The sequence below is a fragment of the Ochotona princeps genome, chromosome 6 (assembly GCF_030435755.1).
Source record: "Ochotona princeps isolate mOchPri1 chromosome 6, mOchPri1.hap1, whole genome shotgun sequence".
Lineage (NCBI taxonomy): Eukaryota > Metazoa > Chordata > Mammalia > Lagomorpha > Ochotonidae > Ochotona > Ochotona princeps.
In genome coordinates this window covers 49,711,711-49,723,966 of record NC_080837.1, presented here as the reverse complement: position 1 = coordinate 49,723,966, position 12,256 = coordinate 49,711,711, and the positions used below count along the sequence as shown (strand labels likewise).

The window sequence follows — 12,256 nt, the reverse complement described above, 5'->3', positions numbered from 1 at the left end:
GTATCATTTTATGTCAGGTATAGGCAAAGGTGGAAAATCTAAATTCTTACTGTAAAGTACATTATTCAGGAGAAGAGACATGTACTGCCACATACCTTTATTTACCAGTGCTAGTCTCCATTCAATTTATCTATGAGAATATGTTGATATGCTTGATAGCCTGTATCTGTTTATTTTATAGGTTGCATAAAGCTATCTCATAGAGAGAACGTGTGAAGCTTATCCACTTGGAACTGGCTTATTTCACTAAGCATAAATATCTCCATTTAGAAAAATTTTGTTGCAAATGGTAGCATTTCATTATTTTTGTGTGTGAGAGAGCTGGATTGAGTTGTCAGTTCCTTGCTTCAGCTTGGCAAGCTTTAGGTGTTGGGGACATTTGTGGTATAAACTAACCTTCTCTCTTTCTTTCACCTATGTAACCTTTCAAAATAAGTAATATAAATAAATGATTAGAAGTAGAAAAAATTTAAAGCCATCTCAAATATTACTTCCTATATTTGACATTGAGTCTTTTTGTTACAGTTTGTGTATTTTTCCCTAAAAAAATGCAATTCCAAACTTATGTTGTCTTGTATACCTGTATCTTTGCGTTACACAAAATGTAAGTTTTTATTTGAGGCAACTAATTGCCTAATTTGTGGCTAGCTTTTGTGAAACCAAGAAATTCTGTTAAACACAATGATAAATAAGTGACAGATTAGTTTAGACATTAATGGAACCCAAAAGCCTTTAAGATGGCAAAATTGACCAACTTGTTTGATTTATAGGCTTATATTTGGGTTACACAGTTTTGGTCATACACTTGACAATTTTTCTTTTTGTGACTTGTTCCTAAAAATTATGATCTTTGTCTTATCTGAGTGAAAGAGCCATTAGAGTTCAACAGGAGAATATGACAACATCCAGGGTGAGGATTACAGCCATCCCCAGTGCAGAAGTACAGTCTCTTTTTCCCCCCACTAACCTGTGCCTTTTTTGGCAGTAGTGCTCAAAAAAATATTTACTACAACCGTGAACCTATGAGCTATTTTCAAATTGTCTCCTACATGTTACTATATGAAATTTAGTTTCAGACACCGTATTTCTTTATGGTTCAGTGATTTCCATTTGCTATCTGTTAGTTTTATAAAACCTGGAGCCAGTATGAGTTATTTGTGGTTAGGCATGGTATATATTCTGTTAAGTCAGAATTTCAAAAGATATCAGTTTTTCAAAGATATCACTATTTACTTAGTGCTATTTTTTTATTCCCTCTTTAAGTTCAACTGCTTTAGTACGCTGTAGTTGTCTCTCAAAGCCGTAATGGAACCCAATCTCTGTCATATGTGGTCTGTTGATCTAGATAAGTGCATTTTATATTAGCTACATTGATTAGTCCTCAGCTTTTTACTCATTTATTGGACAATTAATACAATCTTGTAAAGACTCCCATGAGTAGCTGTATAAACTGCATCATTTTACCCAAGAACCACAAAAACATCTAGACAAGAATTATTAAAAATGGATAAAAGGAAAATTGAGTCCATAGAACCCAGTTTTGTTTCTTAGGCTCTGTCCATCCTTAGAAGTGAAAGGCATACTTGCTCTCAGTTAAAATATGTACTGACACTGATCTGATACAGCAAGTAGGTGTCCAATGTGTTTTTCATATGAACTCCAGTTCATGTCCAGTTGTTTCACTTCCAATTCAGATTCTTGTTAGTGACCTAGGAAAAGGATACAAATGTTTCAACCCCAATCTCCCATCTAGGAGACCTGAATGAAGATCCTGGCTCCTGGCTTCGGCCTACCAAGCCCTGGCCTTTGTAGCCATTTTAGGAATAAGCTAGCAGATTGAAAGATTGAAGATTTTCTCTCTCTCTGTCTCTCTCTCTAACTCTTTCACATACATAAATAAATATTTTTAAATATATGGGGAATATATTCTACCACTTAGGAAACAGGTTTTCATAGACTAGAGTTTTCATTGTTTGAATTTTTACTGATTTCTGCTTGTAACTTCTGTGATATGCCTGTTTTCTAGAAATAAGAATACTGCTTTGTTATTTTAAATCAAAAGCAACAATTGTTTCTGCATAACATTTAAAACACTATAAATACGAGTTTTTGAGTGCCTGTTATTTCACAACTTCACCCTTCAAAATATATTTAAAAGTATTTTTATAGAGTGATTTGGAATTTTTGAACCAGTGTTACCAAAAGGAAATACAGTAATGCTCACTAATTTTAAAATAATGTTCTGTTGTGTTTTTTGTCGCAACTATTTGGAGAAGAAATGTTTGTATTTTTGTGAAGTGTGTTGGTTTTTTGTGCTTTGATGCAGAGGTTTATTGATGAATACCAGGCTGCTGAGTAAGTCTCATTAGAGTCTCAAAAACTAATCACTTATTTTTATTAGCTGAAGGTGTATCATTGGGGAATAAAATGTGTTACAGGACATGAGTGTTAGATCCAGCCAATTTTATATAAGTATGCTTAATGTTAGTATAGCACTAGTTAGGAAACAAATACTTTTACTATTTTTATCAATTCATAAAAATTCATAATCTGCTTTTTTCTTTTGGAAAGTCAGATTTACGGAGAGAAAGAGAGACAGAAAGAAATATCCTCTATCCACTGGTTCACACCCCAAATTGGCCACATTGCTTAGAGCTGAGCCAGTCTTAATCAGTAACCGGGAGCTTCTTCTTGGTCTCGCATCCCAAGGATCAAAATCAGTTGTCTATTGCTTTTTGAGGCCACCAACAGAGCTGGATGGGAAGTAGAACAACCAGGACATGAACCGGCACCCACATCAGATCCTGGCCCATGCAAGGCAAGGACATCAGCCACTAGACTGCCTCATTGGGCCCCATAACCTACGTTTGATTATCATTTATAACTCCAATAGTCTGTACTTTTATCAAAAATGTATCATTGGGCCCGGTGCTGTGGTCCAGCAGCTAAGTCCTCACCTTGATTGCTCTGGGAGCCCATATGGGTGCTGGTTCTAATTCCAGCAGCCCCACTTTCCATCCAGTTCCCTGCTTGTAGTCTGGGAAAGCAGTTAAGGACTGCCCAAAGCCTTGAGACCCTGCACCCGCGTGGGAGACCTGGAAGAGGTTCCTGGCTCCTGGCATCGGATCGGCGCGCACCGGCCTGTTGCGGCTCACTTGGGGAGTGAATCATCAGATGGAAGATCTTCCTCCCTGTCTGTTCTCTTCTCTGTATATCTGACTTTGTAATAAAATGAATAAATCTTAAAAAAAACCATTTTTTAAATACAGCAATAATCACTACTTAATATTTTATGCTTACTTTTTACTTATCCACTATAATGTAAGTTACAGTAAATAGTAAATTGCTTTGTTTTGTGCACCAAATACTTGTTGGAGAAATGAATCGATGTTTCCTTTACTGATGATACTTTTTAAAAACATATATATATATATTTTTATCTTTATTGCAAAGTCAGATATACAGAGAAGAGAACAGACAGGGAGGAAGATCTTCCATCCGATGATTCACTCCCCAAGTGACTGCAATGGCTGGAGCTGAGCCAATCCGAAGTCAGGAGCCAGGAACTTTTTCCGTGTCTCCCACGCGGGTGCAGGGTCCCAATGCATTGGGCCGACCTCCACTGCTTTCCCAGGCCACAGGCAGGGAGCTGGATGGGAAGTGGAGCTGCCGGGATTAGAACCGGCGCCCATATGGGATCCCGGGGCTTTCAAGGCGAGGACTTTAGCCGCTAGGCCACGCCGCCGGGCCCTATTGTTGTATTTAAAAGACCAGAGTAAAAGAATAGAAGATGGGAGAAATTTAGGAGTTTGCCTATTATATCAGTTTTCCAAGTGTTCTTCCCGCACCCCCCCCCCATAATTCTTAAGTGCTATTTTCATTGTAGATTTACTGTATTATCATGAGGCTAGCTCCAGTATTTTTCATATAATTTAGGCTAAAAAGTATCTGGCTTGGTGTCTGTTTCCTCCCATATATTAAGCTCTTTGAGTACTGGTTCACACATCTTCATCTGTTACTAGTTTCTAGCCCTAAATTCTTTTGTAAGAACTGAGTATGGTGGTGAGTATATGTAAGCTCCAAAACTTATTAGGTCTCTGGTTTGGCTGGGACCTAAAAGAACTTTCTAAGACTACAAAAATTCCAAGGGGCAAGAAAAAAAAAAAAAAGAGTGTTAAATAGGAACACATATTCCTTCATGGTTCTACTGAAATTTTGAATTAACTTTTAGTTCTCTGATTAACATTACCTTATTGGTAGTATTAAAGCTTCCTTTTCTGTACTTTTCTTTCTAACAAATGAAAATGAATAGGAACGCTTCCTGAAAATTAATATTTTTATTCACAGGTACTACTGAGAGAGTGTGCTTGATCCAGGGAACAGTGGAAGCACTCAATGCCGTTCATGGATTCATTGCAGAAAAAATTCGAGAAATGCCCCAAAATGTGGCTAAAACAGAACCAGTCAGCATTTTACAACCCCAGACCACCGTTAACCCAGATCGCATCAAACAAGTGAGTGTTTAGTTGGGAAAAATCAAAGAGAAATTTCCACAACGTAGTATGAATTTCTTGCAAAAGAAGCTTTTAAAGTCTTAACATATAAAGTTTTTTTAAAGTATATTCTTAAGACCTATCAGAGTTGTCATTTAGTTATTTCAAAACTATCACGGTCTCTTCCTCTGATTGATTGATTTAGTGATTGTTGGATTTATCATTGATTAGTGTTACACTGAGGAGAACTTATGTGACTGTTTTCATTGTGACTGTTTTTTATACAGTTTAAACATTTTATTAATTTAGAGGAGTTTATCCTGTTTAAGATTATATTGCTTTTAGATAAAGACTAAAGATTGCAGTGAAACTATATCCTTAAATTTCTAACACCCTACTTAGTGATATTTGTAGTTTTCAGTGCAGTTATTATGCATAGATTTCTGTTTTGTTAAATTATCCTGTTCAACATTATTATCAACAAACATGTATAAATAAATTTTGTACCTAGAATTCAGTCTTTTGTTACAAATTAGCTCTAATGTTTTGTGTAATTTGTGTAGCAATTATATATATATACACATATATATATAAAATAAGTGTGTGTGTGTGTCATAAAGGGCCAATGTTTCTTTTAAATTAATGAGGATCTCTGTAAAAAACTGCTTGATAAAAATGAATGTGAGTTTTAAAATTGATTAATGATTGACATGTAGGGGGAAAGTGACATTATTTAATATTAAATATGGTGGATTTTTCCACTATAAACTCTTCCTAAATCTACACTTTTTTTGACACTTTATGTTCATAACTATTGTTTCTGCTTTTGCCCTTTTCTAAATAGCCTTTTAATTTGTGATTTAATTTTGCTCTCAACAGACTTTGCCTTCCAAAGAAATGTATTATTCTTCAGAACTCACACATTATTTACTTTGCAGAATATTTATGTTAATTGTAATAAATGTGGAATGTAGATCAGTTTTGTTAATTTCATGTTTCTTAATGGAAAATTTGTTTTCTATTAAACAGTATTATGAATCTATTATGTTTGACCAATGTAGAGCTGAATCCAATGCTTAACAAATATAAATACAACAATTAATAATTAGGCAATTTATTTTAAAGTTATAGGTCAGTAACCTATGTTCCATTAGTTATTTTCACAAATTTTTCATGTTTAAATTATGAATAGGGGTTAATCCATATAAAATCCCTCATATCTCCTTGTCAGTGTCAGTTCAATCTGCATAATGTCTGTAACTGAAGGATCCCTCAGTCACTATATGACAATATTTAAACATTTGAAAACTGTAAACCTCAATGGAATTTTTTGTTTTTCACCACTCTTTAGAGTTTTGAATTATTTATTTTATCTATACTTAGGTAAATAACATTAATAGTTCAAAGACTGATGTCCTAAAAATGATACCAGTACTGTATTTTAAATCAGGGATCCATTTGAAGATTTCTGAATTAAAATTATCTGGGTATAAGAAATTAAAGAATGAGCACTGAAATGTAAAATCTGTTGGCTATCTGAAATTTTTCATTCTCTTGCAATTCCCTTTACTTTTGAGCATGTGTCATAAAGTTTAAAATATAAAGAGAGAGAGAGACTTCTTGCTTTTTTAAAGAAGTAAAGCATAAATTATAGGTTAGGTAGTATGTCATTGTCAGTATGTTCAGGACAATTGTATGTGCTGATTTTATTATTTTTGTAAGCACAAATAACTGCTACCCACACCTAATGGTCTGTGAATCATTGTCGATAGTCCAGTTTTCTCTATAGCAGTGTGAGAGTTCTAGGCTATCTAGTACTATCCTTGCAGATGATCATTGGATTTAATTTATTGCTGATTCAATATTTTAATATAATCAGGAATGTACATGAAATAGGGATTTACCAAAAGAGACTTGGCAACTTAGGCAGTGCACTTCATTTGTAATGTAAAAGTTTTTAAATTTACTTAAAAAAATCCAGAAAAAGAATAGAACATGTTTCCAAGATGTTATAGGTGAATTGGTCTTTTCTGCTGCAAGTTTGGGGCTTTCTAACTGTAAAAATATCTAATTTAAACAATATACATTCAGTACATTTTAGTATATTATACTCAAGATAGTAAGTCAGATATATAATTTAAGTGACATGTTTTATTTGTGAATAATTGTGTCAATTATGCAGTATAGACTAGTTATTTAAAATAAATCATTTTCCTGTACAGTACATGAAAAATTTGCATGATGCTTTATTTATATTTTAAATGTCAATACATAAAATCGTAGTAAGATTTCTTGCTAAGTGATAGACTTCCTTTCAAGTAACAACCTTTACATTATATTTACTTGGAATATACTCTCAAGTATGTAACTCTAAGTTACCTTAAAAATAATTTTGTGATGTATTATTAGTAATTTACTTCTATACAAGATTTTTTAAAAAAATTTATTGGAAAGGCAGATCAGATTTAAAGAGAGAAGAGATAGAAAGATCTGCCATCCACTGGTTCACTCTCCAATGGTTAGAGCTGAGCCTATCTGAAGCTGGGAGGCAGAAGCTTTTTCAAGATCTTCCACATGGGTGAAAGGTCCCAATGCTGTAGATCATCCGCTACTGCCCTGCCAGTCCATAAGCAGGAAGCTGAATGGAAGTGGAACAGCAGGAACATGAGCCATTGCCCTTATGAGATGCTGGCGCTTGAAGGTGGAGGATTAGCCAATTGAGCTGTTGCACCTAAAGGATAAAGCTGGAGTTTTAAAGAAAATCTGGAGCTGAAAATAATTTTACTTCAGCATAGAAATAGATTCATACTGACTATGAAATTGTGTATTTTATTACAGTTTCAGTTACCTCTGCCCATTGGGGTTTTTTTTGTGATTGATAAATGTAAAGTTCTGCTTGTTAAAAAGCATAATGTAAATGAATTGGGGCTTAAAATTGGAAATCAAATTTAGTCCTAAATAAATAACATTTGCTTTAAATGTTAGTATTTTATATCACCTATTGTGGACTTTTATTATTGTATTCCTGATCATATCATCCTCATTTTAGGTCAGTGAGTAAATTATTTGAAACAGAAATACTCTTAATGAATGAATAGGTTTTCAAACTAGTATATTTTCTTTAAGAAGATACTGCTTAATAGTATTGTAATTTTAAATATAATGGAATTATGAAATCAAATATACTAGCCATAGTTGTTTGGAATTTCTGGATTCTTAATTCATGAATATATATTAAAAAAATCTATATTAGGGAAAAAAGTGGCTGTAAAAATTCAAGAAATCTTCTTTCACTTAAATCAGATTAACAGCTTAAAAATAATGTAATTTGACCAAGGAATTTTATTTCATCTTGAAAATTGCCAAAATAGCACTTAAATTAATTTGTTATTCATTCAATCATGAATTTATTAAATGCCCTCTTGACAAATATTTTAAATTGTAGCCCTTACCCTGTGTGACTAATCTTAACCCTGTGTGAGACATACTTAAAACACAGCAAACCTGAAACTGTATTTGCTAAGCAAAATGAGAATATAAAGAATTTTCTCTACCGTAAAAAAAATTCAGAGGAGCATGAAGGAACCATAGACCCGAGTGACAAACCCTGCAAAATGCATTAAAACTTGGAAATTGTATAGTAGTTGTCTAACTTGAGGAAAAAAAGGAAAGGCATTGTTTAAGGAGAAATGAAACAAATGGAATCGGAGAGGGTTACAACTTGTTGGATAGAAAAGGAACTGTCTTGGCAAACACAGAATATTTCAACTGGGGTTGATAGCAGAGTTTAATGTTAAGGAGATTAGTTGGGGACAGATGATGAAGAGACTTGCATGTCAAGTTGAAGGACATCGATTAGATACAGCTTCTCTGTAATGTTTTCCTGAAGAATCTTTTAAATGTCTTTCTCAAACGGTAAAAGAAACACACACACAAAGACAGAAAGAAGATAGGAAGGTGACACCTGGGCGTTTCTTCTCTTCTAAAAATCCAGACAGATTCTTAGGCTTCATGCAGGAAAAGTCAAAGTTTTTGGATGTACGAAATAGTGGAGCTGCTAGGAGAAGAGGAGGGTGTGTGTCAGAAGGAAAACCAAAAGGCTTTTATTATTTTATTTACCAACCCCCCCTTTAAAAAATGAAGCATATTCAGGCTGAAAAGAACTTGAAACAGAAGTTAGAAGAAAATGCTTGTTAGTTGTATTACGCATTCAGTAATAGATACCAAATAATTCTGATTTTTGTTCTTTGATGTTTTTGCTTTACATATAAATACTGGGAATTCAGTATAGTTTTACTTGAGCACAAACAATGTTTATTATATGATCTGTTTATGTTAGTAGTCTCTGGTGCAGCAAAATTATTTGTTCATAAGAATTCATCCTAATGTTTAGAATAATCTATTTTGTACTCATGAACTCAAAGTTTTAGGTATGTGTATATTTAACTAAATATCTATTGTTACATTCTTAATTTTCAAAAATCATATTCCAAAGGATCACTACTCTATACGTATTAAAGCACACAAAAAGAAAAAATATAAAACACTACACATTTTTCTGTAGTAATCAGTTCAGCTTCCAATGTCTGACAAACTCTTAACAGCTATTCAAGTCGTATAGTTAAAAATTGTTTTATTCTTTTCCATCTGAAAAGAGTACTGTTTAAGATGACTATATCCATTGTTTTCTGGAATTGCAAACTGTGAAAAATTGTTTTTGAGGAACATGTGCTTAGTAAATGTTAACTCTAAAAATGTATCACTACATTGATATTAGATGAATTTTAAATTAATTACATCTTCATTAAATTTATCATAATTTTTATTAAATTATATTTAACTTGAAAACTGCCAATCTTCACCCAGTTAGTGGTTCTACTACATATATGACATATTAAAAACTTAGAAACATTACACATTGGAATGTTTCTTGTGGATTTTTCTGTTCCAGTTCTTTGTTGAAAACTGCCACTTCAGCTGTTCCCTTAAGTTAATTAATAAAAATTTTCAATTAAATGTATTAGTTTAACATATTTAAAATATATATACTAAAATATAATAAATTTTTCTAATTTAAAAAATCATCAGAAGTAAAAATTTTCTAGAATTTTTTTTTTCGTTATAAGATATATCTGTAGTGGAAGAACACTTGTGCTTAAAACATTTATACATGAGGGGCCCGGCAGCATGGCTTAGCGGCTAAAGTCCTCCCCTTAAAAGCCCCGGGATCCCATATGGGCGCCGGTTCTAATCCCGGCACCTCCACTTCCCATCCAGCTCCCTGCTTGTGGCCTGGGAAAGCAGTCAAGGATGGCCCAAAGCTTTGGGACCCTGCACCCGCGTGGGAGACCTGGAAGAGGTTCCTGGTCCCGGCATCGGATCGGCGCGTACCGGCCCGTTGCGGCTCACTTGGGGAGTGAAACATCGGATGGAAGATCTTCCTCTCTATCTCTCCTCCTCTCTGTATATATATAAAAAAATTATACATGAATAATAGCTAAAAATATCTATATCTTTATTTTATTACATTTTCATTGTGTTAGGCTTTTGAACCAAGAAAATGTGTAGGTAGTAAGTTTATTGTGACACTTTAATAGTGTTATCCCTTGAGGTCCAAAATTAGAGACTTTTCACCTTTTTATTTAAAATATTATAAATACAGCTTCTTCTCAAATTATGTTAATAGCCCAACTTTAACTTATTTTAAACACATTAGTGTTGTCTAGAAACCTAAAATTTATGTCTTTTACTCATGTGAGTAAGAAACACCTTCAAGACTACTAAGGACAACTTGATGAATGTGAGCTACATTGATTAGAAATACGTATTCAGTATTTTATGTATAAGCCAAAAAAAGAAAGGATAGTTAAAAAAAGATTATGTTAATCTAAGAGTAGTTAAAAATTCTAAGTTATTTGATTCTTTATCTACATAGTTCTTTCTGAGCTTGTTGGCAATCTTTATTTGGTACAAGGTGAATGTTAGAGTCCACTGATAGTCTTTAAATACTCCTCCCAGGAATACTGTGCAGTGACTGTTAGAATTAGCAGAGGGAAACAAAAACCTTGTTTTTAATTCATGGAACATGCTCCAATATGAAGTCATTAGCAAATGCCCCAACGTAGTGTTGTGCGAACATGAAAACGTTAGGTAAATTTTTGATGAATGAAAGTGAAAACTGTGGGAAAATGAGAAGAGGTTTCACTTTCGATGACAGCCCTCCATCTTCCTTTTCTTCAAAAGAAGATTTGGCCAAGTTGTGGGGATTACTTACCCTTGGCTAGAGCTCCCTTGAAACTGTTTTAGGTTTTAATTTAAGACCAATCAGGGATGATTTGAGAAGTAGACTATGTAATAGATAATTTACTGCTAGCAAAACCGATTTATTTCCAGAGGGTAATGAGTTAACCAAGAGTCTGTGTTTTTTTATCCTTTGCTTTACTCTTAACTCCTTTATTCTGTTCAAACTAGAACTTCTGAAATCTTAAATGCAAAAAAAAAAAAAAAAGACTTGTAAGTTATTTAATGATGGTTTTCCTGATAATGCTGAGCCTTTAAAGTTATGCTTTTGCTCATATCTGAGTACTGTTGTTAGATCCATATTAACATAAAACAAAGTCCACATTCCAATTTGGTATGAAAGAAATACTCTCTATGGAGGATACTACTTAAAGAATGCTATTTTGCTGAGTGCTCATAAAATGCTAACATTTTATTCTTTAAGTTTACTGTATTAGACTTGAGAGTTTTATAAAACACTTGAGGAAATATTTAAGTATATTTGTTAAATACAACATATGTTCATATTCCATGTATATTTGCTTATAAATGAATAATAAATATGATTCTAATAATTCTGTGCTTATTTCAACACAGGCTGACAATTCTGCAACATATTACACTCTTAATTTAAATAAAGTATACTAACATAAAGTACAAAAATTTTATGGTAACTTTTGGGGGCATCATTAGTTACCATTTTATTAATATAATGCCATAATATTAATATGAGGTAAATGCTTACATTTTCAGATGTGCTCTAAATTTATTAAAAATTAATCTTTTAGAAGATAATGTGATATTAAGGACTCAGAACTGCAAATTTAATTGCTTTTAAGTATGGATCCCTAATTTCATGTGGAATCAACTTGTTGGTGATGTTCAACACGTTAAGCAGGTGGATGCTTTTATGCCAAAGTAAGCCTCATTTCACCACTTCTTTAAGTGTCCGACTGTATTCATTGATAGGAAAATGAACTTACAGAATCTTTCTTTGACTTTTCTTTCCCCAAGAAAACGAGAGGAAAAGAAATCAGACAACTATTCATGAATATGGTCAGGATACCTTTAATACTCATGTGAATTTTTTATCAATCACCATCATGATTTCAAGTCATGAATTTATTTTCTACATGCCTATGCATGCATATCTACATGCATTAATTACTTAACTGATCGCAAATTCCATTAAATTTGAATGAATAGGAGGAATTTTCTTCATAGGATTTTGTTCTCGTTGTGTTACATTTTATTTTCTTTTGTTTTATTTAATAATCAGTTTAAGGCTTATAAAGGTTGATTTGCTCCTGAACTGCTTTGTTCCCAGACATTGCCATCTTCCCCAACTACCACCAAGTCCTCTCCATCTGATCCCATGACCACCTCCAGAGCTAATCAGGTACAGTATCATCCTCTCATCTACACCATACTTTTCACGGGTGGTTGCCTGCAAACTGGAGAAAAAGAGAATGGTGGGTTAAGGA

The 12,256-nt window shown here is 33.4% G+C and overlaps 1 protein-coding gene across 3 annotated transcripts in view; it reads left to right on the top strand.

Moving 5' to 3' along the window:
• Positions 1-12,256, top strand: part of NOVA1 (NOVA alternative splicing regulator 1) — a 141,068-nt gene that overhangs the window by 97,973 nt on the left and 30,839 nt on the right. For all 3 annotated transcript variants that reach the window (XM_004584733.4, XM_058666282.1, XM_058666283.1), the window contains exons 3-4: positions 4,348-4,514; positions 12,100-12,171. In XM_004584733.4, the coding sequence (XP_004584790.1) occupies positions 4,348-4,514; positions 12,100-12,171 (239 nt within the window). The remainder of the gene's footprint in view (positions 1-4,347; positions 4,515-12,099; positions 12,172-12,256) is intronic.